This window comes from Tasmannia lanceolata, unplaced genomic scaffold, assembly GCF_043159265.1.
Source record: "Tasmannia lanceolata isolate RefF3 unplaced genomic scaffold, GAP_Taslan_0.1 ptg000015l, whole genome shotgun sequence".
Classification (NCBI taxonomy): domain Eukaryota; kingdom Viridiplantae; phylum Streptophyta; class Magnoliopsida; order Canellales; family Winteraceae; genus Tasmannia; species Tasmannia lanceolata.
The window spans coordinates 8,492,841-8,520,808 of record NW_027518692.1 but is presented as its reverse complement, the minus strand read 5'-3'; the positions used below and the strand labels follow the sequence as shown (position 1 = coordinate 8,520,808).

The 27,968-nt window shown below is 40.1% G+C and overlaps 1 protein-coding gene across 3 annotated transcripts; it reads right to left on the bottom strand.

Annotated features, from left to right (window-relative positions):
* Positions 1 to 1,984: 1,984 nt before the first annotated feature.
* On the bottom strand, positions 1,985 to 27,757 carry LOC143845510 (coatomer subunit delta-like). Of its 3 annotated transcripts, none has more exons than XM_077353886.1 (13): positions 27,576 to 27,757; positions 27,392 to 27,432; positions 22,540 to 22,637; positions 21,993 to 22,032; positions 20,816 to 21,039; positions 19,876 to 20,118; positions 19,460 to 19,622; positions 17,410 to 17,711; positions 16,340 to 16,538; positions 16,095 to 16,248; positions 15,311 to 15,373; positions 15,096 to 15,192; positions 1,985 to 2,312 (listed from the first exon to the last, which is right to left on the bottom strand). In XM_077353886.1, exons 3-13 carry the CDS (start codon positions 22,540 to 22,542, stop codon positions 2,223 to 2,225), a joined length of 1,578 nt encoding a protein of 525 aa, XP_077210001.1. In that variant the 5' UTR covers positions 22,543 to 22,637; positions 27,392 to 27,432; positions 27,576 to 27,757; the 3' UTR covers positions 1,985 to 2,222. The 3 variants fall into 3 exon arrangements, with proteins under 3 accessions (XP_077210001.1, XP_077210003.1, XP_077210002.1); XM_077353888.1 differs by having other exon boundaries at positions 19,460 to 19,577; XM_077353887.1 differs by lacking the exon at positions 27,392 to 27,432.
* Positions 27,758 to 27,968: the final 211 nt, after the last annotated feature.

The window sequence follows — 27,968 nt, the reverse complement described above, 5'->3', positions numbered from 1 at the left end:
AATCTTCACTATGTCCCATGATTTTAGCAAAATTGTTTCTATCTCTCAATATCCTACTTATGTTAGCAAAATTTTGGCGAATTAGTTATATTTTGCCCCGTGCATGTCCACTAGTATTCAATAACGTAGCCATTTTCATCCAAAAGATAAGTGAGAAATAATAAAATATTACTTTAAAGATAATGATTGACGTCGGGTTGTGAAATTGTGAGGAAGGGAAACATACGAAAACTCTGTTGATATCAGAAGGGCACTGGGGTCCTTTTCCCACCTGATTTTGAAGAATCACCCGTGTTTAATTGAATTGGCCTAGAAATTGAGAGTTTTTGCAATTTTGGGTTTTATGATATTGATCTGGCGATAAAATGTTTATTTTTCGCCGATAAAGATCCTTGTGCACGCCAGACAATATCAAGCAAAGAGCATCCAAATGGGACCCACCTTATCTAAAGGACGTCTCTTTCGATCTTAGTTAACGGAATACGGAACAACAAGGAAGATATTGGGAGATGTACCTATATGAGACAGGCGTGAGACGCTATTTATTGGGGCCACTAGGGTCTGGATCGTTCAACTTGACAACTCTGTGTAGGTAGATGATCTTAGCCCCTTGATCAAGGGTGATAAAGAAATCCTTTTAAGATATATCTTCAAGTCATTGCGAATAGGATCACCATATCAACTATCCGGATAAAAAATGCATATTTAAGCTCTGTTCGTTTGAGATTATGCCAACTGATTGTGAGTCCAAAACCAATTATTCGACTCAAATTTAAACATAAATAATCTTGGGGCCTTACCATCGGTTGTCACAATCTGAAACGAACAGGGCGTTAAATAATCTTGGGGCCTTACCATCGGTGGCGTTAGACTTAGTATGTACAATTTACTCGAGTCATTTCATTAGTCAAGACAATAAATAGTTAGAGATGTTATTGTATCTTTTTTGGCTTTGTAGACTTTTGACTAGCTCGGAAGTTGTTTTTTTTAAAAAAGAATATTATTTTTAAAAAGGGCAGTGATAAATCGACCCCCCAAATATCTTTAATCAAACACACCCCCCGGGTTAGAGAGAGAGAGAGTGAGAAAGAGACATAAGGGTCCATTTATCACTCCCCTTTAAAAAAAGTTAATATCGATTAGATTGGAGAAATGATAGAATGAATGGTACCCTTGCAAAAATCATCTTCAAGGGCACCCCTATAGGTTAATTTCTGCAAAGTGTGGGGCCGAAAAGAGTGGATGGCACCTAAAAAGGTGGAAACTTGTTGCGTTCCGGAAATCAACCAGTAACGGCGCCCTTGCAGCTGATTTTTGTAAGCGCGCCCCTCATTCTATCATTCATCGATTGATTAAAAGAGAATTCCAAACATACATAGAGGAATTGAGCCCCCACACACAAAAATTCTCTAGAAGCACCCTATCTGGCAAGACGATTGGACACACCATTAGGGACAAAATTTCTCTAGAAGCACCCTATTTGGGAAGACGATTGGACACATCATTAGGGACAAAATTTCTCTAGAAGCACCCTATTTGGGAAGACGATTGGACACTTTATTGACACTTAAATAAGAGAAAAGGAGGAAACCCCATTCAAACTAGAAAAACAGAGAAAATGAGATGACCCCATTCAAACACAGTGATCTAATTTCATCAATGAATTGGACTAATTTCCACGTACCATTGCTAATCCCCTGGGCCCATAAAAGTATTAGAAGAGTCCCTTTCTGATACGATAAAGATTGGATTGAGTTTGGATCTGATCTGGGTTTTTCTCGCTGTAATCGTTCCATACTTGTGTAAAAAAAGGAAAATCTAATTCAAAATTGCGTAGCTAGTAAAAAAATTCTTACCATTACTGTGATGTTATTTATGCTACTCTTAGCTACCTAGCTAGGTTGCCACTGTTTCGATTCAGCCATTGTTGAACAGGAGAAGATGAGATCAAAATTGATAAGTTGGTAAAAATATAATCACTCAATTCCAGTAAAAATCGAGAACTTCTCTATTACATAATCTCCAAAGATGGTTAATCATATCACATTAAGAAAGGAAGCAAAGTTACTGTGTTTAAAAAAATCAACAAGATTATCCAGTTCAGGAACTCTCAAAACTTTCAATGTACTAGCAGAAAGTAGAATCCTCATTAAAAGGATAACCAAAAGAGAACTTTGCAACAAATGCTACCCTAATCCATTTAGAGCTGTAGCCATCAGAGGTCAAACCACTTGGTAGTTCTCAGTTACAAGCTGCGTTCTTTGAGCAAACTTTGAAGGGGGCCCACCTCTCAGCGGCAACACACCAACAACCTGCACAGACAAATATGTATAAGACCCCATGGGCCACAACCAATACATGGCGAAAGTACCTATATGTTGAAACATTCCTTTCATAACACCTAAGTTTAACTGCATTAATCACGGCAATTCTCATAATTTAAGGGAAACCAAGTTTTGAGGAATTCAGGATAGAAATTCAGGGATTCTCGACATGGTTGGAACAAGTTACTAGGCTGCAAAAGAAGCTGTGTCAAAAGCCAGTTCATTTTTGGAAGCTAAGTTTCTACCCATGAACCACAAAAACTCTTCACGACCAGTTCCAACCCTTGAGGCAAGGACCTAAATTGGTAAAACAATATACGAATGACTTCTATTGCATGCCGACCTGATTTGAACACTGACATTTTACAAATATAATGTGGAAGTAATAGTTTCACTGATAAAAGAGAATAGTGATTCCAAATCTCAAAAGCAGGAAAGATGCAATTTTCTTTCAATGACGAATCCATTAAGAGGTAACAGTGCACTTCAAGAACTTATTAGAGATACGGTTTATGATGTTTATGATGATGACGAGGAACATTTATGCGAGGCTTAAGGCACATTAGAATTACGACTGACCAATAGAGGACACCCAAGTGTAAAGTATCTTGTCCATTGATAAGCTACCTATAGAGTTTTGTTCCTATTTGGAGTAACATACCGTAGTGCAAACAGTACATACCAAGCCATTAGTTTTATTCATGAATAAACATATTAAGTCGTGTTTCTTGGATAGGATAGAATGGAAGAAAATGATCCATGTAGACAAACCCAACTGGTGTCAGGATTAGACTTAGTCAATTTGAGCCGGGTAGATCCTTTCACCTTCTTCATGAAAATTTTCTGAAGGATTCATTAGCCGACCCCAACTAGTTTGGGACAAAGGCTTAGTTGAGTTGAGTTGAGTCGTTGTGTTTCTGATTTATTTTATCTCCAGTTTACAATTTATATTCAGTTGCAAATGTAAATTCAGTCCCTCTACTTTCAGCCCATGTTATTTTTCTGCTTGAATTTCATAAGAACAGTGTTGGAACTTGGAACTATTAAACCCCGTTTTCTATTCTCATTTGCTTAATTAGTCTACTGAGACTTCACAATTCCCTTCCGAGTTTGCATCAGAACAGAAGGAACCAAAGGGAAAAAACAGCATCCGACCTAAAGAAGTCATCACTTGTGAGGTCATAAGATAAGGTCATACTGTGTTTTGCTCATTTCTAATGTCACTTCAAAAGAGGAATTTCCTATTGGGATTGACAAAAATGAAAGATGTGTTTGTAGATGTTGGAACAGTTAAGTAATACATTCATTTAAAAAAATAAAAGCTCTACTGAGCTGCTTCATCCCTATTGATATCAGATCTCAGAAGAAAAGAATGCAAGGAAACCATTTCCTTGAATCGGTTAGGAAGATATTAGAAGAGCGCCCGGATCAAGGGGGGAGTGGAGCCGGAGGACCACCACTGCCTCCCTCCAGTTGGATTGGAAATGCCCAGGATGTGGGTATAGGAATTTTGGGAGTCGCAGCCTTTGTCGGAGGTGTTGGATGTGGCGCAAGGAAGGAGCGTGAGGAAGGAACCCTCTAAGAGATTTTGAAGATTCTATCCATTCAATCAGATCCTGTAGAGGCCCGCCGGAGATTAGAATACCAATGAAGCAGATCAAAGATTGATCATTGGCCCTTAGAAGATGCTTGGTGGGATCAATGCCTAACATTAAACGGAGCCTGGAAGAGATATGGGTAAGAGCCAAAAGTCTTTGGAACATGCCTCAATTGCCAAAACCTTTCCATATTGACCCATTACTAGTCCTCTTCAGCTTTGAATCGGAATCCCTCGCTGAACGGATCCTTCACCAGGGAAAACGTCAAATCAAAAAAGAAAACTAGGAAAAGAAGGAAAATCCAACCTAAAGGATTTCCAGAGTGCAATAATGGCCAGTATAAATGGCTCTCAATTGAAGGCTGTTAGACACGCTTCATAGAAAGGAAAGGATATATTTACAGGACTTTTGAAGGGCTCAAGGAAATCTAATGAGAGCTCCGATAAGTTAATGGGTTAATTTAATTGGGCCAAGGGAAGGCGTCACTTATAGGGAAAACGTATCCCTTCGGTACAGAATTCGATGAGTTGCCGTAAAAGAGAAGGCTCCTTCTCGAGAAGAAGGATTAAGCACAAAAAATCATTACCACAAGCTAATGATGCTTCGGGCCATTAAAGGCGGTCTATCTCTATTTAGAAGGGAACTCCAGAGAAGAAGAAAAGGAAAAATTTACATTCATCTATCAAGGCCTAATGGTAAACCCCAATTCTTCAGGAAAAGATGACGGAGAAGATAGAAAACGGAAAAGGAAGGTCGAAAGGGAGGAGCCATCAGATGAGAGCAAAAAACCACCGGAAGTCAAGGAGAAAAGGCCTTATGAAGGGTCTCCAAAACTAAATGAGTTAGAAATGGAGATCCTTAAGAAGGACTGGAAGCAGTTCAAGGCAAATGCTAGAAAAAATATAGAGGAATTTTTCTGTTTAACAGGAGCGAGAGGTTTCAACAAAACCTATGTTCCAAAATACAAGCTCTCGTTCTTTCAGAAGGCCTTAGAAGAAGAAAGAGAGAAAATGAGGCAGAGGTGGGTGTCTGAGCAAAAGAGCGAAAGAAAAGGTAAAGGTAGTTCTTCCGGATGAACTGGTGACCCGTCGGGTAGAGGAGGATGCTAGTGTAGTGGATGAGGTGTGGCCGGTTTCCTGGCGATAGGGGATGTCTTCGGGTAAGGGGAGGAAAAGGAAGAAAGCAAGAGTCAGGGGTAGCAAAAGGATGGGTCTTCTGACCCTAGTAACTAGAAAGCTTTCCATCCTCTTGCCGTTGTAAATGTCTTTTTGGGTTGGCCTTTTGTGTCCTCTTTTCGTTCTTTTTTCTGGTTCTATCAGTCTTTTAGTGGAAAGTCCTTGGTGGAATTTGAAGAGTGTCTAAATGTTTTTTGAAGTTAAAAGTCTCTGGTTAAAAGTTTTCTGCGTCGGAGAAGTATCTCGAGACAAAAGTGAGAACTGATATCTCACTTTGAGGACTCTTTTAGTTCTATCGGGGTATGAGGCAATCTTCTTTTGGAAGGTTGATGTTATCGATAAGTTTCCCTAGGCTTTTGATTACCAGAAGTTGTTAAGAGCAGGGTCCCGGCAGTTTTTTCTTCATCAGTAGTGCTAAATGGAAGATAGTAAAGGAACATCAAAGTCGGCTTGAGGAACCTTGTTCTTCGCTACTCGGGATGTATATTCTTCCATGTTCAGAGTTAATAGATGAACAAGATGTGTGTATTAAACGATGCAGTTGCTCGACTGTTATCGAGTCTCTTATTAACTTGCCACTGCTGAAGGGAGCCCTTTGGTATAGTATGTTTTGTCTTATCTAATTGGAAGAAATTGATTGAGTTTGGGATACATGGGGTAGAGTGGATTGTTTGGGTTGATTATAGGATGGAGAGGTATTCAAGATCCCTACTGGAGATCGCAAAGGAGTTATATTGGCTTTGTTAAGGAATGACCAGGAACTTGGATAGATAGCATCTTTTGACCTTGCTTAAGGTTTTCTTTTCTGGACACTGGAGTTTGTTCTGGTGTTTTCATGCTTGTAATCATGGGGGACTTCTGGTCCCTTTCTCATGTAATTATAAGTAAACCTAACTGTATGGTAGCCATGATCACTGTCTAGAATTTGCATCCGCCAAGATTCTTACATCGATGTGGAAATGCCTACCCTCATTTATAAACCTTAAGGTAGATTCCAACATCTATCCGGTGGGAGTCAAGGCGATAGCCAAGGAGTTTAATTCTTTAATGAATTTGTCGGTGGTAGGGGATTCCTCGGCCCCAGATAATTATGCATATAAAAAAGGACCCGAAAACAAAGTCGCCGATGAAAAGTCGTTGGAGAAAGATATTTCCAAGGAAACGAAAGAACCGCTTCTGGAAAATCCTGAGGGTAAATTTGTCTATTCCATCGCTAGGGAGCCATTGGATGGGCCCTTTGCGGTTTTTGAATTGTTTTCTGTTTTGGGAACAGCCGTCAGGAAAATTAAAAAGTAAGAAATCATCATTGAAAGAGAAAGGTAAACGGACATGGGAAAGGAGCGATTCAACAATCCTTAAAGGCTAAGAGACATAGCATTATGGGAAAAACCATCAGAAAAGATATTGCTGACAGTTTCTGTGAGAAGTGTATGTAGTAGCCCTAAGGGCATAGTGGTCATTTTGTATGTTCTCTCTTTATATAAATACATTAGTGAGGGGGAGCTCTCCGTCACAACAATCTTCTCCCACTCTCTTCTTCTCCACAGTCTTCAACATGGTATCAGAGCCCTAGGGTTGCCCTAGGGACGCATTGAGGACCACGATCTTCACCACCTCCTTTTCTCCCTAACGCTCACCCTCAACCTACCTTCTCCCCACCTCCCTTCTCCCCACCTCCCTTCTCCCCTACCCTAATCCATCTCCCCCCCCCCCCCCCGCCTCCCTCTCTGCCTCTCCCCTCGCCCCTACCTCTTCCTCCCTGAGCCCCCTCGCCCCTCTCTCTCTCTCCCCGAGAACCCCCGACCTCATTCCTCCCCTCTCCCGACCCCATTCCCCCTCCCCCTTTCCCCCTCCCACAACTAAGGCTGCAAACGAGCTGAGCCGAGCCGAACTTTGGGGTGTTGGGCTCGGCTCAGTTTGAGCATCAACTCGTGTTCGTGACGAGCTTAATACTATGGGCACGAGCTTGGCTAGCCAAAATTCAACCAAGCTCGAGCTTGGCTCGGCTCGTTTAGTAAACGAATGAGCCCGAGCCGAGCTTTTAATGAGCCGAGCTGAGCCAGGCTCGAGCTTGATTGGGCTCGGGCTCAGCCCGTTTAGTAAACACTTTGCAAGAACATGATATCATTTTCTTTCATTAAACCTAAAAAAGGGAATAGAAAAAAAAAGAAAAATCTAAAAACCCTAAAATGAAACCCTAGAAGACCTACTCCCCAAACCCTGCCTTTCTTCAACAGGGGTGTGAATCCATGGTAGAAATCGACTCTTCCTTGCAAGAATCAAAACCCACCTCCTTAAACAACTTCACCATATCGTCCAAATCCAACACATCGAATCTGTGCTCGACTATCTCTTGAGAATATTCAAAACCCCTTTGAAACAAAAAACAATGAGTGGGAAAAAGGAGTAGCAGGTGAGAGAAATTGGAATACTATGATGAAATCATGGATTCCAAGACAGCGGGCAAGTCATCAATCCCAACCGCATCTCTTGCCGAATTTAACAGCTGAAATGGGATCATTTCCATTGCCGACAATACTCAGAGACCATCTGGTCTTCTAGATAGGGAGGAGAAAAGAGGACGTTGGCTGTGGAATAGATACAGAAGGAGCGGGGCAAGAGAAATCGAGAGAGAGCTAGGTTTTCTTGGGCAGTGTGGAGAGAGAGAGAGAGAGAGAGAGCACGTACACGTGGTAGGTGTATACGCGTGGTAGGGATTAGATAGAGAGGGATTAGATGGGAAATTTCACATTTAGATCATGCGTCAGAAGCGACAAACGGAGATGCGTATTAAAGGGCTAGGGTGGACATTTTCAAATTTCTAAAGGCCCGGAACATGCCCTTTTCATGTAAGAGTACAAGTGTTGTTCTAGTAGAATTTGCAATTTAAGAAAAATAAATAAAACCCTTAGTATATAGTAACATAACGAATATAATCCGAGCTTTAAAGCTCGGCTCGGCTTGTTTATGAACCGAGCCTAAAAAGTTCACGAGCTTGTCCAAGCCGAACTATACAAAGTTCGAGTTCGGCTTGTTTATTTGACGAGCCTAATTTTTGGGGCTCGGGTTCAGCTCGTTTAGTAAACGAACGAGCCTGAGCCGAATGAGCCGAACCCAAACATGTTCTTGATCCGTCTCAGTTCGTTTGCAGCCCTACCCACAACCCCCTTTTCCCCTCCTCCCCACTCTCCCTCCCCCTCCCAAAAAAAAAAAAAAACCCTCCCCGCGACTCCATCTCCCTCTCTCTGTCCCGCCCCCATCTTCCGCTCCCAACCCTTCCCCCCCACCCCAAACCCCCGTAAACTCTTCCTCTCTCCCATACCCACTTTGCCCTTCCCAACCGGGTTCTCTCCCAACCGAGTTTTTTCCTTCATTATGATCTAAATTCTTCCCTTTGGGTCTTCATGCTCTTCTCCGTGGCTCCAATTCTCCTTGTGCGACCCTCCATGTCTTGATCTTCGTTTTCTCTTTCATCAGAGCTGCGTTCTCTCTCGTGGGCCCATCGTGGGTTTTGTGGGGTTCTTTATCAGTGTATCTATGGATTCTCCAGTCATTGAGGATCCCTCTCTTGGCCAGCCTTCTACTGGTCTGACTCCTCCACCCCCTATCACTTCTTCCTCTAGTTGTGATGTTTCATTCCCTCCGATGACTACAGTACCACTAGATGGGTCCAATTATGTCAATTGGAAGGTTGCTGTTGAAACTTATCTCCTTGCTCGCCGTAAGATCTATATCATCCGTAGGCCTCCTCTAGCTTCCACTGATCCCTCCTATAAGAAATGGGAGGAGGACGATGATCTGGTGCGCGCTCTCTTATGGCAGAGCATGATCCCTTAGATCTCTGGCACCATGATACATCTTCCGGCCGCCAAGCGCATATGGGATGAGACTGCAGTTCTCTTTTCTGGAATTCGCATTTGTTCCACCTATTCCCAGTGGATGCATCGCCGGCGTGGTGACGCCCCTCTTTCTGCGTACCAATGCCAGTTTCTCCTGTCAGCAATTGGATGTTCTCATGCCTCTCACGTCCGACTTAGTCGTTGCTGCCCAGCAAAGGGACCAGCTCCGTATGGTTCACTTTCTTCAGACGTTGGGCCATGAGTTTCTCCCTCTTTGACAACAGATTTTTGGATCCAGGACTATGCGTTCCCTACAGGAGGTCAACTTACGGGCTCAGCAGTGCATAGTTGGTTCTTCTCTGCCCACTCCGTCCTTTGATGGCTCTGCGACAACGGCCTTTAGTGCTCGCGATCATGCTTCCCATGGAGGTGGCACTTTTGGATGCGGCCGTGGTGGTCGTGGCTCTGGCAGAGATTTTACTGGTGGTCGAAGTACTAGTGGTCGCCCTCGTCCCTATTGTTCTCATTGCCGACGGGAGGGCCATTCTCTGGACACAAGCTATGTTCTACATCCTGAGTGTCATCTGCCCCCTGCTACACAGTTTGGCCGCTCTGCCCATCTCTCTACTGATGCATCAGACTCAGTCCCTTCCTCCTTCTCTGAGCCCAGCCATGTCGTGCCTCCTGATGGTGTATTTCTTTCTCGCGTTGACTACGATGAGTTTCAGCGCCTCCGACTAGCCAGTCACCCTCCAAGTGCCGGGTTTGCTCAGCCAGGTAGCTCCCCTGCTTCTCTTCTCAATAGCTCGAGCTCCTGGATCATTGATTCTGGAGCCTCGAACCACACAACAGGTACTTCTTCATCTCTTCGTTCTTTTTGCCTTCTTTCCTCTCAGTTTATTACCCTTGCTGATGGAAGTACTACTCTCATCTCTGGTATTAGTACCACCTCTCCCTGTCCTGGCCTTACCCTATCTTCTGTCTTATGTATTCCAAAATCTCCTTTTAGCTTACTTCCAGTTAGCCAGCTTACTAAACATCTTAATTGCTCCGTCTCATTTTATCCGTCTTATCTATTTCAGGATCTTTTGACTAGAAAGACGATTGGCTCGGGCCGTGAGGTGAGTGGAGTATACCGTCTATACTGTGGCCCTTCTCGCACCATTTTGCACAGTTCCATCAATGCCTATCAGTGGCACTGCCATCTTGGCCATCCATGTCTTGAGCGTCTACGATGCACTTCTATTATTTCCTCTCCTGTTCCGCCATTTCAGTCTGAGGCCTGTGAACTAGAAAAACACCATCGTGTGTCATTTCCATCTAGGCATGTTAGTAGGGTCTCGCACCCTTTTGATGTAGTGCATTCTGATGTATGGGGTGCCGCGTGGACTACCTCTATTTTTTGCTATAAATATTTTGTTGTCTTTATTGATGATTTTTCTCGCATGACTTGGGTTTATTTGCTTAAATATAGGTCTGAGGTTTTCTCTACTTTTTGCCTTTTTCATGCTGAAGTTACAAATCAGTTTCAACGTACCCTAAAATGTTTGCGCATTGACAACGCTAAGGAATATTTCTCCACAACCAATGGCTTTCAGGAATTTCTTTCCACCTATGGCATTGTCCACCAATCTTCTTGCGCTCACACTTCCCAACAAAATGGTGTAGCTGAAAGGAAGATGTGCTCTTTACTTGATGGGGCCCGTACTCTCCTTATTCAGATGCGGGTCCCCAAATCTTATTGGGGCGATGCTATCCTCACGGCATACTACCTCGCCAACAGGCTTCCCTCTTCGGTCCTTGCTGGCTCCTCTCCCTTTGCCATCTTGCGCCCTCATCATGACCCTTTCCCTCTAACACCTTGGATCTTTAGTTGTGTGTGATTTGTCCAGAACCTTGGTCCAGGCTTCGATAAGTTGGATCCTTGGACAGAACGACGCATCTTTCTTAGGTACTCTCGGCCTCAGAAAGGTTATCGCTACTATCGTCCTCGTTGCGTCGGTCATTTGTGTCTACCGATGTCACCTTTTTCGAGTCCACCTCTTACTTTGACAATTCTCAGATTGACCGTTCCGCCATTCCTGATTCGCATGTTCCTCTACCTCGTGTCGTCCTCCCCAATCCTATTCCTTCTTCTCCTTTGCAGGTTGATGGGACCACCACTGTGTGTGAGCCCTCTTCCTCGGTATCGGCTCTACGGCTGTCCATCACGTTATTACGAAGACATATCAGCGCCGACCAAAGTCTGGAGCCCATCTTCCTCAGCATGTGCCTTCTTCTTCTCAGCCAAAGATCACATCTTCCTCCTCTCAGGTACCTATTCTTCCCTCTCATACAGTTACTACAGACTCTCCCATCGCTTCTCGTACTCGTTCTTACAGTACTGCTAATCTCATTTCCTCTGTTATTTCTTATGGTTCTCTCACCCCTCTATTTAGAGGTTTTGTCTCTTCCTTGTCTTCTGTCTCATTGCCGTTAGTCTTTGACAGCTGCTCTTGACCATCCGGGTTGGCGGGCGGCTATGGATCTAGAGATGGAGGCCCTTCATGCCAATCATACCTGGGATCTTGCTCCTCTTCCTCCTGGGGCTCGCCCAGTGGGCTGCCGCTGGATTTATGCAGTGAAATATTTACCTGACGGCACGGTTGAGCGCCTTAAGGCGCGATTGGTTGCCAAAGGTTATACACAGAACTTTGGAGTTGATTATAATGAGACCTTCTCCCTTGTTGCTAAGATTCCTTCTGTTCGGGTTCTCATCTCTCTTGCTGTCAACCAAGGGTGGCATTTGCACCAATTAGATGTCAAGAATGCGTTCTTACATGGTGATCTTACTGAGGAGGTGTATATGGAGCAACCTCCTGGGTATGTTGCTCAGGGGGAGATGTCTGTCAGTTGAGGAAATCTATATATGGCCTCAAGCAGTCTCCCAAAGCTTGGTTTGGAAGGTTTAGCGATGCTATCATGCGGTTTGGCATGAAACAATGTGCAGTGGATCACTCAGTTTTCAGTTATCATTCTGCCGCTAGTTGTATGCTATTGATAGTATTTGTTGATGACACTATCATTACAGGCAGTGATTCCGTGGGGATACAAAAACTGAAGACCTTACAGAAAGAATTTTCAACCAAAGACCTGGGTCGTCTTAGGTATTTTCTTAGTATTGAGGTTGCATATTTTACTAGAATTGTTTCTCTCTCACAGAGGAAATATGTGATGGATCTTCTTGAGGAAACAGGTCATCTCGGAGTAAAACATATTTCTGTTCCCATGGACCCAAATGGGAAACTCCTTCCAGAAGGAGATTTATTAGAGGACCCTGGCCGATACAGGAGGCTAGTGGGTAAGCTCATATATCTCACAGTCACTCGTCCAAATATCTCATTTGTTGTTGGTGTTGTCAGCCAACATATGAGCTCTCCACGTACCTCACACTGGGCAGCAGTGATTTAGATTCTTCATTACTTGAAAGGAGCACTAAGTAAAGGCCTCCTATTCAAGAAGCAAGGACATATCAAGGTGGAAGGCTTATGTGATGCAGATCGGGCAAGATCTCCTGCAGATAGAAGATCCACCACTGGATATTGTACCTTTGTTGGAGTCAATTTAATGTCATGGAAGAGTAAAAAACAAGACATAGTTTCAAAGTCCAGTGTCGAAGCAGAGTACCGAGCCATTTCACATACCAGTGATGAGCTTATTTGGTTGCATTCTCTCCTATTAGAGATTGGCTTTCCTCCATCCTCTCCAGCTCAGCTTTATTATGATAATAAAGCTACAATTTATATAGCCACCAATCCTGTCTTTCATGAGAGAACCAAGCACATAGAAGTTGAGAATAGATATAGAGGTGAAATTCATGTTTCCTTCACTCGATCCATGGACCAGCTGGGAGATATTTCCACTAAGCCCTTAAGTATTGCTAAATTGAATGACAATTGCAACAAGCTTGGAATGTACAATATCTACATTCCAGCTTGAAGGGGAGAGTTAGAAGTGTATGTAGTAGCCTTAAGGGCATAGTGGTCATTTTATATGTTCTCTCTTTATATAAATACATTAGTGAGGGGGAGCTCTCCCTCACAACAATCTTCTCTCACTCTCTTCTTCTCCACACTCTTCAACAGTTCCAATCTGCAGCCAGCGGTAGATGGGAAAGCTATTAAATTTAAAAATCATTTTTTCAATGGAAACAAAAGGAACAAAGGAAGGTCAAGGGGATTGAAATCTTATAAATGTCAGGACAGTGGGATTCGTGTCAATACCCCTCGAATAAGTAACTCAAACCGTGTTGGAAAAGTCGGTCAAGCTGGTAGAGGCGCGCGCTTCGAACCACATTTATTAGCCACTAGGGGCGGTCTTTCCCTTTTTAAAAGGAGACTTCTGGGTCATCTTAAGAAAGAAGAAAGCTGTAAGAAAGATTTAGCATCCAAAGTTAAACTACTCTTGAAAGATTTTGATAAACCGATTTCCCCTAATATGCTGGATGAAGAAGGATCCAAGGTCAGGAAGAGGAAGACCACCCTCCTTTGTCGTTGAGGACCTTAAACTTCTTAAGGAGTTGGAGTATGATGAGAAGATGGCTTCGGAGGAATTTCCCACTCCGAGAGAAATCTAGATGGGGATTTGGAAGAAGCAATGGAAGCAATTCAAAAAGGATGCAAGGGAGAATATGGAGGAGCTCAAAAAAGTATCAGGGTCCACAGATCCGAAGAATGTATATGTTCAGATCTATAAGCTCCCTCATTTTAAGGAAGCTTTAGAAGAGGAAAGAAGGACTCGTCGACGACGGTGGGAAGAGGAGAAAGAGGCTGAGATAGAGAGGTTAGAAAAACTAGTAGCAATTTCTGTAGAGGAATCTAAAGAATCTCGGGATTCGTTAGACAAGGAAGTAAGTCAGTAAATTCGAGAACGGATGGGAAGGGATGAAGAAGATAAAGATAAAAGGCAAAATGATTGAAGAATGCTAAGGGGGAGTAGAAAGTAATGGTTATTCTTCTGAGGAGTATGATGAGATACTGGCTATAGGAGACATCTTTGGGATAGGTTATGACGATGACCTTGAAGCTACAAAAAAAATGTTTATGACAATGGCGATAAGAGATTTGAAGGAAAAAAGGGAGGTCTGTCCTGAACAGAAGTCTGGGAAGCAGGTTGAAGTTAAGGGGGCCGAGGGTTGTGAACCCTAAAAGAAAAATCTTCTGGCCTCCTCCGGTAGAGAGTTAGTTTTTAAGGAAAGTGGATCTTAGTTTTATGGAGGTTGCAAGTTAGCGAAGAACGCGATGAATGTCTCCATTATGTTTCAATATATGTGGCCATTCTAGGCTTTAAGCTTAAATGGAAGCTGTGGAGCATTTGCTTGGAAGTTGATTCCCCTTGGCTTGAGAGACTTAGGGACATTCGCTTTGGGTGCAATCCTTCCCTGGAGGCTGTTCTTGCCCCACAGAAGGTTGGGAGAACAATTCTTAGGGGTGTAGCATTTGTGGTCTTCCAGGGTAAAGCTGCCATAACTAGATAGCAAAAGTATCTCTTTTCTTGTTATGGGTAGCAAAAGTATCTCTCCTATAAATTGTCTGTATCCAGATGGGCTATATTTCGACCACTTTAGGCTGGAGAGACCGTCTTTCGCTTAGACTGGCTTTTTGTCTGGATCTCTTATAATAGAAGTGTTGAAACCCTGGTGTTTTGTTAGTAACAGTGTTAATAGGACAAATTGGAGGTTAGCTTGTAAAAATGATTGATGAAAGAGCATGGTACTGAGAAGTGCCCTTGGAGGCTCAAGCATACATTTCGACACTGGCATGATGAAGGAAAATATGTCCCAGTTATTTTATTTTGTTGTTTGTCTTAATGTTTATCTTTAATATTTCCTGGCCCAGGGTATGCCCAGGCCAGTCTTTCTAATACTTTGTAATACAGGACGGGACTCCTGGTCCCCAACGTAATCTTAGTATCAATGAAAATATGTCTACTTTCAAAAAAAAAAGTACGATTTACAGATATTAATGTCAATTTTCAAAAAAAAAAAAAAAAGGTATTAAAGACTCTGAGACCCAACTTTAAAGAGTGCTCTGATAACCATGCTTCAAAAACTACTAAAAAATAGCGAGAGAGAAAAGTAAATTACCAAAAAATATAGACTGAAGCAAAATTTTTACGAACCTTTACATCACTGAATGTCCTTGCAGCAGTAAATCTAACATTGATAGGGAAGAACACTGACGAATCTGCTGGAGGAACAACAAACTCCATTGACCCACTGGCAAGGATTCAATGGCAGCAAATCAAGGTTTACAAGTCATTTTAATGTGGTTAGAGATATCAAATAAAATAGCTACAAGAGATGAGGTTTGTTCAGCACTCGAGCAGTCACTGACCTGCGATTGGAGCTATCAATAAGAAGGATGGACCACTCCATAACAGATCTTCTTGAGTCATACCTGCAAGGAAAAAGTGTCAGGTGTTGAATACCCATGGCATTGACAGGAAAGAGAAGAAGAACTTGGAGCTAGTTTTATACTATCTGTTAATGAAATCTTGACTGGCTTATTTTTATATGTCAGTGTCCTTAAATGCTCAGAATTTTGTTCAAGGAGATCCAAAGCATGTGGCGGAAAGGCAAAGTACAGTACAAAAAAAGGACTGCCCAGGACTGATGACTTTACTGGTGTAAATAAAACCTTGTTTCCTGTTGGTATGAGTCACATAGCAGTTATTTGTGTTTATAACTCATAACAAGAAGGATTATAGCAGACATAACATACAGATCTATTTTGTTTCTTAAAATTTTATACATTAGTTGAACTCATTGCTGATGAATAAACAAATTAGCAGAATTAACAATAGAATTTCCGAAGCATCATAAAAAAAAGGGGCAATGTTAAACTCGCACCCCCTGTAGGATAATTCCCACCCCTTTAACGTGAATTGACGTTTAAAATCGTTAAAATCTGCCACATACCCTCCTTTAAAGGGGTACAAATTATCCTACAGGCGGTGTGAATTTATCATCGCCCTAAAAAAGAAAACAACTGCAACCTTGTTTCATGAGTTAAGCTAGTCAGACTGGATTCATAAACTTTAAAATGATTCAAATATGTTGAAAACCTAACTAGTACAGGGGAAAAAAATCACAAGAAATAATGCATTGGAAGCATTCACCTCCATTCCCCATCAATCTGCTGAACATTTGGTGGATCTCTAAGTGCAGGAAGTGGTACTGAGATCACGACATTTTGTAGGTCAAACATCCCTGAAGATTCATATTCAATGTTGACGTAGGTCTCATTTCCAGAAACAGAGGGCCAGCAGTTGACTGCAAATATATGAGAACATTATTAAAATGTCGGAGATAAGAACAAAAATAAAATAGCTGGGAATAATTGTAACAAGACTCTGAAACCTACTGGTCAATGGCACAATAGACTCATCCGTGCTCTGCATTCTCCACTTCAGAAGACCAACACCCGTTGCATCACTAGTTTGGCCAGTGGGAAAAGGCCTGTTAGGATCCTTCAGGCCAAGAATGTTTTCATTGGAAAATAATTCTCTGTTAATGTTAGGGTGGGTTTTGAAGAGGACATCGGGATTTCCACCAGTTTCAATCTGCAAATAAGATGAATTACAATAGTGATATTTCATCAAAACATGTAGAGATATGTGCACGTTAGCAACAACTTATAAAAATGGATTAGGACCATCCAATCACAATTGAATCCAGAGGCAATGGGCTTATTTATCACCAGCCAGATAGAGGATCTGGCCATCATACAACTTACAAGTGTGCAGCATGTACTAGTTGTTAAAGTACAAAATAATAAATAACGCCTTCTCCAACAGCTTAAGCTTTTGGAGTAACTGGAACTTTCACACTAGTTAGCCAAACTGTGTTACCAAAAACAATATCAGACTATTTCTTTCTGGCATTAACTATTTCTTATATATCTTCTTGAAATAATTACGGATAATGCAACCATTCATTGAATTTAAACAGATGATTAGTTATGTCATAAATACTAATATTACACAGAGGGATTCAATGAAAGAAAAAGTGAAAAACAACATCAACTTTTAATGAGGTACATACACTATTTCCTTCACACTAGCATCCAGTTAACGTTCAAGAGTAAGAAGTAATAAATGGAAAGGCATTAATAATAGTAAAAGACATCAATCCTCCATCACCAAACTAGAGCTCTTGCTATTCCAATTTTTACTTCTTACACAAAGATCTAACTTAAGATGTTACTTTATAAGGACTTTGAATGAAACCAGCAATGTTAGATCAACCCCTTCTTCCCATTCATGAGATTTTCTTATTATATTTTTGGACTTCAATAGTCTCTTTGTATCGTGAAATTAATTTTGGATGGTTGAGAACAAAACAAACCCAACTCATATGCCACAATTAGTGTTCATCAATGAGCTTGTGTAGATTCCATGCACCCATATGGAGAGAGAGAGAGAGAGAGAGAACCTGAACTTGAATGAGCCCGTCTTCTTGGTTCAGAATTTGGAGCGAAAGGGTACCTTGAACATCAAAGTTGCTAAGCCCACCATCTTGCTTGAGTGTTACATTAAGCCTTTCCTCAGTTGTCAATGTAATGGGATCCGTTGGTGGAATGGATGACCTCGAATGAACAGCAGTTGGTTGAACATCCTCAAGAATAACTTCACCTTCAGCTTTTAAAGATTCCAAGAATTGGTTTGTTCTTTGGGTTTTACCAAGTTGCATACCAAGTCCTTTCGGAGGAGCGGTGGCAGATGCAGGTGGGCGGCCTGGTGATATAAATCATAGTCTTCAGACAAGTTCCTCTGATAATATCTTTGTTCAAACAAAACAGTATAGATAATCAAATATTTCAATAGGTTAACTTGCTTGGCATAAGAATACATCAAAGCAATGGACTAGATACATCAAAAAATGCAACAGTAACCCATTCTCAATACCCCCTCCTTAGCCTGGATAGGATACATCAAAGCAATGGAAAATGGAAAGCAATGAGAAATTCTGAACGGCCCCCCTCCTTAGCTAACAATCCCCCAAATGTTTTGTTGCTAGCATATAATAGTTAGCCAAACAATACGGAACTGGATCTGAGAATTCGCAAGCCATGTGTCAAGGATCTACTAGCATCATAACTACCTCAATGCCGTGAAATTGGTTCATTATTTTTCTCCCTTATTACTCACATAAATCGAGAAATCCATTACCAGTTGGAACCTTAGTTATCAATTATGATTTGGTGGGTGTTTCATTTTGTTCACTGGAATGTAGCATTCCGGTGTTTCGGCTGTTCCAGAAAAAAGATGCTAGGACCAATGGAATTCATGCTTGGGCAGGGTAGGGTTTTAGGAATGAAAAAAATTCTCAAATGTGAAAATAAGGGGGTTTTGATGTGTTTTGCATTTTAAAAGACTTCAAATGCCCTTAAACGGCTAGAAAATGATCACAAATGGGGCACGAAGGGAAAAAATATCACCGCAAAAACCCATTTTCTGGGGTTTTCTACAATTTGGACACATGACGGAAAGTCGGAAACACCAAATCTGACCAAATTTCTGGACGAAATTGTTTGGTTGGGTTTTCGTTCCATTTTAAGAAACGAAACGAAATGTTTCATACATTCCAGATGAAACAAAGCAATAGAGAAAAATGTAGATACACCCCCTCAACTATGGCTAAATACCGCTTCTAACCCCGTGGTATCGAAGGTACCAAAGACACCCCCTCAACTTTCAGACATTTTAAAGTAGACCCCCTCCGTTGACGGTCCGTTAGTTCAACCTGCCGGAATGACTAAAACAAACCGTTGTTAATATTTTGAGGACAGAAATACCCTCGTCGATGGTTTTAAGCCATTTGCAGAGGGATTAGGGTTACGCCACTTCCCACGGCCGTCGCGCCACCTCTGGCCACCACTGTCACCACCTCCACCACAGACAATGAAACTCCACTCCATGGCTACATCAAACCCCACATTTCAAGAAAAAAACACTGATAAAACAAAACAAAGATCTAAAATATTAGGGTTTCTGTGCACAGCATGATAATGATGTGAAAACCCCTACATCGAGGTTTTGTGCTGATAAATAAACAATGGTTTGAATCAAACCCAGGTATGAAAACCCTAATTTTTAGTTGGGGAAGACGAGGGCATTATAGTCATTTCCTCCTCTCCATCCACTCCGTCACGTTTAAAAACCCACGGATAGTTTAGGGGGTGTCTTTGGTAACTTTGAAACCACGGGGTTAGAAGTGGAATTTGGCCATAGTTGAGGTGTATCTGTATTTTTCCCAAAGCAATATTACTAACTAAGGTTGGAACCAAAATCTACCATCCTCGAAGGGAGCACTAAGTCATTGAATAATGGTTATCTCAGTTATAGTTAAGACTAATTATGCAGTAAGTAAATATTGATGATGACACCATCAAATTCAAAGACTTAGGTAACTTCGGTTATTTCATGACAAATTATACAGTCACAGACTGCAGTGGAATTCATGCATATAACAAAGCACACACCTTTAGATTTGCTAGGAAAGGATTCCACATCGGCATTCAAACCAAACCCAGAACCACTTCCAAAACCACCTCCATTGCTAGATATATTCATATCACTAAAGCTACTTTCAATTCTTCCCTGCAAAGCCATAAATCCTCCTTTATCATTTTTATTCTTATCAATCTGCCAAAATTCAACATATAACCATATCAGAAATAATTCAGATTGGAGGAACAAGCGTAAACAGTGAAAAAATAAAACTATAAAACAATCTAAGAACATTGGAGCTTTTTTTTATGGTCAAAAATTCATAAAAGAAAAGATACCGAGATGGTAAAATACATAAGAAAACGAAAAGAAAAGGCCGGAAACAAAACCGGACGCTTCATAAAGCAATATGAACATTGGAGCTTTATAAAGCAATATGAACAAATACCTTGCTTTTGTCAATCTCACTTGCTTTACGCTTCATAACATCCTTCGTTTCGTTGATCTTGCTCTGCATTACCAACTTATGCAATTTTTCTTCATGACTTTCCATCTCACAGTATTGCTCAACTTGTGCAACAGTCACATTTTCTTTGTGACCAAGAGAGATTACTTCATCGAAAGCAAAAATAAGCTCAAAAGCCATCTTGCAAATGCCCTCTTCATCCAGGGAGAGCGTATACTCAGGAACCTGACTGGAGTTAAGGTATGAACTTAAATAAAACACTTACTGCAAAGCTTCTAGATATGAAAAACTTTTGCATAACTTTGAAATCTTGAAATGTGAAAAAAGTAATGCATTTCACAAGAAATAGCAAAAAAACACTGAATGTCTAAAAAGACAAGGATATGGAAAACATCCACAATTGCTCCAATAATCAAAGATTCCAAGAAAGCAAAAACTTCTTTAAAATTTTTTACTGAAAAACACATGTATCTACAACTTCCGTGCAATAAAAAAATATTTTCATTTGCATAAACAGAGTGTCTCTACTACTGGATTATTTGGAAGAGTTAAAAAAATTATTTAATCCTCCATTTTAGAGGACCCTTTGATAACAAGACATTACTTAATTTTGAAATTTTATCGAGGGGATTTGTATCTTAGGAAGTATTTTGTTTGTCTTTACATCATAAAGCAATATGATAAATGACATAACCAATGTATAAAGGGAAATGTTATCTTCACAACCGTATTTTGATATTTGCACAAACCCAGCTGTCGTTTTTTCTTTAATTGGATCGTGAGAGCTTTTTGGGAAGATTAATAACCTTCTTTTTTTTGTGAAAATATCCAACTATGGTTGTGCTGATATCATTTTCCTATATTAATTATCCTCAAGTTCAGGACGCAAACATTATTATGTGAACCAATTTACAAAGGATACAAGTTTGGAGAGAAGTCTCAAGGTTTCCAAATCTTCAAGAATGTTGCTCTGTTTGTTTGTTACAAGTAACAAATACAGAGTTTCTATCGGCTGGTAGACATATCGCACACTTTCAGTCTCAACATATGTGTGTTGTTGTCCTATGCCAACCAACTTGGGAAATGCGGCAAGCAATCCTTCTATCCTTATACGAGACATCTCCACAAACTGCCTCGAAACCAGAGCTTCAAGAAGTAGAGGTACACAAAAGTGAAGTAGAATAATTTTAATGACGTCAACTAATAATAATACAATGGCTAGCAAATATGAGGAAGTCTAGACTGAAGGGCGCCCTTGTAACAATGGGGTGAAAGGGAGAGCTTATTGGCTGCACGTCAACATCATATGACTTTTCAGCCATCATTAATGAAAGATGGGGACATGCAGCCGATGCCGGCGCCCTTCAGTCTAGACTTCCTCAGCAAATATATTTTCTCAGAAATAGTCACTGCTTGCAATTCATCTAGATACAAGAGAATAATTGGTCAAGGAGAAATAAAGAAAGACAAAACTTTCTTTTAATTGACGTTGAGGCAAATAAAATAGGGTAATGATATTTCCCCCCACTTTAACAGTTTCTGTGAGAATGGTTCTCTGCTTGAGGATATATTCACCCCCTTTAATGTTTTTCTTTGCCTTTAAAACTTAACGAATAACGTTAAGGGGGGGATTTTATCTGTCAGAACGCGGGGAAATATCATTCCCCGTGTCAAGAACAATGCTATGAAATACTTTTATTTCAATATCAGAATGACTAAGAAAATGCTTCTGCTGCACTAAAAAACCAAATAGGGGGTTTATTAAAATTAGATTTTGTCACATGCAATCCTACTATGAATAAAAAGGGTACCTTATTCCAAGAAATGACCCAAATTAGTAAATTACACCTCCAACCATTTCAGTATAAGATATAGAGAAAGAATCATCCTATGAATGTAAAGGGTATTATAGATTTAAATAACAAGAGAGAGAGAGGGGGAGAGAGAGAGTCAATAAGTAATAAATTGCAGCACGCATCACACGATCCAAGGCATGCCATAGACTCAGCATGAAGGTCTAATATAGATTAAATGGCATTGGGTAAGCGGGTGAATACAGAAAACCATGCAAATGCCTTGCAAATATGCAGCAAACTCACCTTTTCCAGATTTATTTATAATAGAAGCTGCAAGGACCACCTACTCACAAATCCAAAATGGAAAAGAAAGTCAGTACCAATAACATATTAAATCTAAATAATTTATCATAAATTTAATATAAAAAATTGCAAAGGGAAGAAAAAATTCCAGAACCGAAGAGCAGATTTATACATTTTTACCATATGCTAGCTTGATTGGATGACCTCTTATTATATGTTACACCAATGAACCCAAGCCAGTAGGTTTTATTCTCTTAATGCAGGTTAAAATTTAGTGATCCCTCAATATGGGTAACATTAACCATGTGATAATGTAAATAGAAAAAGGTAATATTTCCATAAACAGAATTGATATATTTGTACTAATCTTAGCATATATCTAGTGATTGAACAGAATAATCTCTCTCTCTCTCTCTCTCTCTCTCTCTCTCTCTCTCAATAATCATTACCCTAAATAAGAAGAAAAGACAAGTATTTTTTTTATTTTTTTAGCGATAACAGGTAAAATTTTAGTAAAGAAAGAGTTGAAATGAGTTGAGGTTTTTACCATCGTGAATGCTTCCAAATGGCAACAATTATAAATCGTCAGGCACTAATTGTATCAGGTATTCAGCAACAGATTACTTTTTTAAAGGAACTGAGCACCTGGAGTTAGTAAAAGGAGCAGTAAGGCGTGGTTATTACGATACAAGCAAATAGCATGAGAACTTTTCAAGAGAAACCCAATGAACAGGCAGATGAGGAGAAGCAAGAGATAATGCATGTAGGCTTATGCAACCCAAGTCACATTACAGAACAAGACATTCAACAAATCATTATTAAAGCAAATCGATGGATTCTAATGGCATCAAATTGCTTAAAAAATAATTAATAAGCAGACATACTAAGTGCATATAATTTTAATACTTCAAAGGAAAAAAATGTGGATTACCTTGTAAGTTAAATCACACATAACATATAATGATAATTCTTGTTTGTTATGAGTGACAGCCAACAAAACATTTGGGCCATTATTAAAGGAATAAAGAAAATGTTATCCGGGAATTTCAGAGTGCAAACATGATAGACAAAAATCGAATGAAGAATTATGCTAAAGAATAATGATTGAGGTGAACAGGTGATGTCACTCTTGCTTGTCATAGGTTGAAGTTGTCTTCCCCATTGAATTTCTCCACCTCAAACTTGAAACTCAACATCATTGCAATCGCCTAAAACCTCATCGCTCTGATACCACTTTGTAGAAAACCGGGAGATCTCTATCTCTCAATATAGGATCAAACGCAAGGTGCAACAAACGACAAGAAGAGATGCAAGAAACACAAACACATAAGCAAGAACACAAGATTTATGTGGCTCAGCAGTGTGCCTACGTCGACGGGAGAAAAGTTTCATTATTTCAGTTAGGTTACAAAACTCTCCTTGTTTCCTCTCTGTTGAAGTGTGTTGAAAGGTAGTTTAGTCACTACGTGTATGTGTGAGGGGTATTGCAGTATTTGCACCACGCTGCCCTACTTTGGGCCTATATATACATCATATTCATGGGAGGACAGAGGACTCCTTAGTGGAGAATCCCTCATCTTCTCCCTCACTCTTCTTCTTCCTCTCTACCTTATCCATTTCTCAACACTCTCGGCCTATGTCACAAATATCTCCACTATGTTCAAAATATAGTGTTTTTATCGTGACATTTTGCTAAAAGGACAAAATCCCGAAATAATCCTGACATTTTAAAAATATAGCGATATTTTCATTTTCATCATAAAAATATCGCGATAATATCACGATATTATCCCGATATTTTTATGATATTTTTATTATATATATATATATATATATATATATATATATATATTTTTAAAATTTTATATATCTATATACATTTTAAATAATTTTATTGTTATCGTTTTTCCCCGATATAAGCCTGAAAAAAAACAAAAATATAATCTATCCTGAGATTTTCCCTTGCCGAGAAATTCCCGAGAACGATATTTGTGACATAGCTCTCGGCCAAGAAAACTCACAAAACCTGTGTGTGTTACGCACATTAGTCTGCTAGGGTGATCAATCACTGCCAGAATACACATCTACACAACATATGGTCCCCCCATCACACAGCCATGGCCTAGTCAGGGTTGGATTGCTACCTGTTTTGTTGAGGTGTACGAGGGCAAAGTCTTATGAGATAAGACACCCTCCTCTTGTATGAGGAGTTGAATTCATTAGAAAGAACTCCCCTTGAATCCGAGTGCAAAACTATGATGTTTGATTGGATTTGGTTTTCATCAACACGAATGAGCTAGCTTAGTTTTCCTTTACTTTATTGACTCCTGTATAAAGAAATCAAGAAAATTTGAGGTTACCTCAGACTTCCAATGCATAAAAAAATCCAAGTATAGCCAGAGAAAGCAACAATGAATGTAACATTAATGAAATCTCATATGGGAGGAAACGAGAGTAGGTCAAGTTGAAAATAATGGAGCATATATTATGCTTCTTACAGTTACAAGTCACATGTCCATACTCCTCGCATTCTTGACATGGGACATTGGGATCACGTAGCCTTTGCTTGCTCTAGTCAAATTCAGGGAGGAAAATTGTGTTCGGAGAAGACGGGGGACCAACACCACCAATAGCCTGTGTACAAATACGAGTCTCAACCTCCAACAACTAAGACACGGCCCTTTTGGTTGCTTCACGCTCAATGAGAAGCATCATGTTCTAAGAGGATGGGAAACCAACATCAATAGTAGTTTCACTAGTTTGTGTAAGAATATGAGGTGTGACCTCCAACAACTCAGACATTGCTGATTATAAGTCTGGTACCTTCCCTTGCTTATAAGTGACTATATTGTCTCAAACTCTAGACCAAGGCAAATCAAAAATTGTAGATCAAGGCACATCAAAAATTTTAGAAGCAATTTCTTTCTTCCAGTGTCATGAAGTCATTATAAGTGTTGCTAGATTTTGTCTAGAGGGAGAGCATATCTTTCTCCCTACATAAATCCATAAGTTGAGTAATGGGATTGAATATCCTTATTACCTTGTGAGTATTGAGAGATTTCATTCTCTACTGAAAAAACCTAGCTTGATCATCATGTTGATAGATCTTTTGTCAATCTACTCAACTCAACTAAGCCTTTGTCCCAAACTAGTTGGGGTCGGCTAATGAATCCTTTAGAAAATTTTCATGAAGAAAGTGAAAGAATCTACCCAGCTCACATTGACTAAGTCTAATCCTGACACTAGTTGGGTTCGTCTACATTGATCATTTTCTTCCATTCTCTCCTATCCAAGGTCATGTTCCATGTTATGTTCCTAGCCAACATGTCTTTCCTCACTGTTTCTACCCAAGTTGTTTTCAGTCTGCCCCTACTTCTTTTTACTCCATCAACTTGGCACGTCACTTCTTCTAACCGGAGCATCCAAAGGCCTACATTAGATATGCACAAACCATCTTAAGCGGCGCTCTCTCATCTTCTCCTCAATTGGTGCCACCATAGATCTTCTCCTCAATAGATCTTTTGTCAATAATTTAAAAATAATGGATCTTTTGTAAATAGTCACACAGCTCCTTGCATGTCTGATATGGTCGAGATTCAGGTATATAGAGTGCTCCACTAAATTTAGATTCCATGCAATAACTTAGCATTATTTATCTTTTTTATTTTTGTTAGAAACTTACCGACTTCTCCAAAAGCTTAAGTTGTTGGAGAAGGGCAGTATTTAATCTTTTATACTTTAACACTCCCCCCTCACGTGTGGCCCACTTGGCAAACATGGGGCACATGTGGTCCCAAGTTGGGCTGACCATTGGAGGTTTGAACTCGAGACCTTTGGCTTTAACACCATGTTAACTTACCAACTTCTCCAAAAGCTTAAGCTGTTGGAGAAGGGCAGTATTAATCTTTTAGACTTTAACAATTTTTATGACATAGGGTATTCCCAACCCATTTTATGGCAGGACTAATCCCTATGGATGCACGCAATCACCGGTAAACCACATGCATCAGGCAACTCCGAGGGGATTCGAACTCGGGTCTATGGGGAGCAAACCCATGACACTAGCCGACTTGCCAACTCCGTCCGGGTTTAGCATTATTTATCTTCCACAGAATCATTTCCTTTTCGAAATATGCTAGTTTTCATATCCATCTAACATTCCCATCATCCTGTTTCCTTCGATGAATCTACAAAAATGAAATTCCCAAAGGGAGTAATTGGTTCCATCGAACTTAACGGGGATGTAAGACAGCCATGATAGATCATGAACAGAGGGAAGGGGGATGAAATGAATGGGAATTACTGAAATAGATTGTAACAAAAATTTTGTGGGAAGGGGGGTCAAATGAATGGGAAATACTGAAATAGATTGTAACACAACTTCCAGAGAGAGGCGGATAAACATAAGGCCTTATTTTCGGAAAAAAAAAATCTCATCCCCATAATGGCAACGAAATTCCACCGTAGAAGAACTCACAGAGGGCTCAAATCTCCATAAAGAAAATCAATTTTAGTCACAAGATGTCCCCAATAGACCTTTGCAATTTTTCGTTCAAGATCCAAACTAGAAGAAATGAAATATAGGTCACACACTTGGTCTGAAATAGATCTAGGTATAGATCATTCTTCACGATTCCCAAACAAAAATCCTCCAAAATCAGATTCAAAACACTCAGAGAAATCACCATAGAGAATTAAAGAACCAAATCTATAAATCTAGCCTATGCTTACAACGAATCACTTGTTCAGAAAATAGCATGACAATAGCTTTAGGAAATATCCTGATAGGGGCAAAATGAAGATCCCCAAAAACAATAGCAATAGCAGTAGTAATAAGAATAATAATAACAAGGTGAAGAAAAAGGACGAGCCATTAAAATAAAACCCACAAATTTCAATGAGGCAGACAAACTCATATAGATTACAGTATTATAAGGGGGGAAGAAGAGATCATGTAATCAAAACTGAAAGATAGAGAGCTCTAGCAATGGCAAGAAAAATAAAATAACAAGAAACCATAGACAAACATACAGCAAATTTTACGCCATAGTACAAGAATTAAAAATGAATAAATTATAGATTAATCGTTAATAATCATATTTTTACTATCCATAAAAATCACATTTGACTTCTTGATTTAGCTTTAAATCCCTTAATTAGACATCTCCATATAAGCAAGATATTCCTAAATTGCAGTTTTAACTACTGGAATTCCAGGAATCTTTAAGATAAGAAAAATAGAGTGTGACTAAATACTTTTTTTCTTTTTTCTTTTGTTTTTTGCAGATCTAAAATAAAGAAAAATACTGGAATTAAGTGCATATTTAAAGGAAAAAAGGATGCAATTTCACTTGTGGACTAAACAAAATCGAAAAAAGAGAGAATAATCGATCTTATACCGAAGCGCCTCTTCGTTTGGAATAATTGATCAAGGCGAATACTACAAAAACAAAGAAAGAAAAGGGAAAAATCGATTGATGGTTGATAAAATGATTATGAAGAATCTCAAGGATTCATATTCAGAAAAACTACATTCATTTCTTAACATTTCAAGAGAGAGAGAGAGAGAGAGTAATAAATTACCGATCTCTGCTCAAGCGGATGCGATGAATTAGATCTTGAATTCTCGATCGATCTGAGAGAGAGTTGGACGATTGAGAAATTAGGAAAACACTTCTAAAACGGGATTCCGTGTAGAAAATAAAGAATTGGGGCAAGATGGAGGACCCGTGCGTGTTTTCAGGCCTTGTGAACACGTTGAGGGTGGTCGTATTAATAAGAGATATTTTATATGATGTGTGTATACGGCCCACCGTAGTATTGTCCAAAGTACCAGGGGGTGCAACTGTGCAAGTTTGGTCCTGTGAGCCCTAACCCGCCCAGAGCCCAAACAGGGCCTGGGCTGGATTTGCCAACCCTGAGGGTGGGGCAGGGTTCATTTTTTAGGCCCTGACTCAGGTTGGGTCCGGTTCAGGG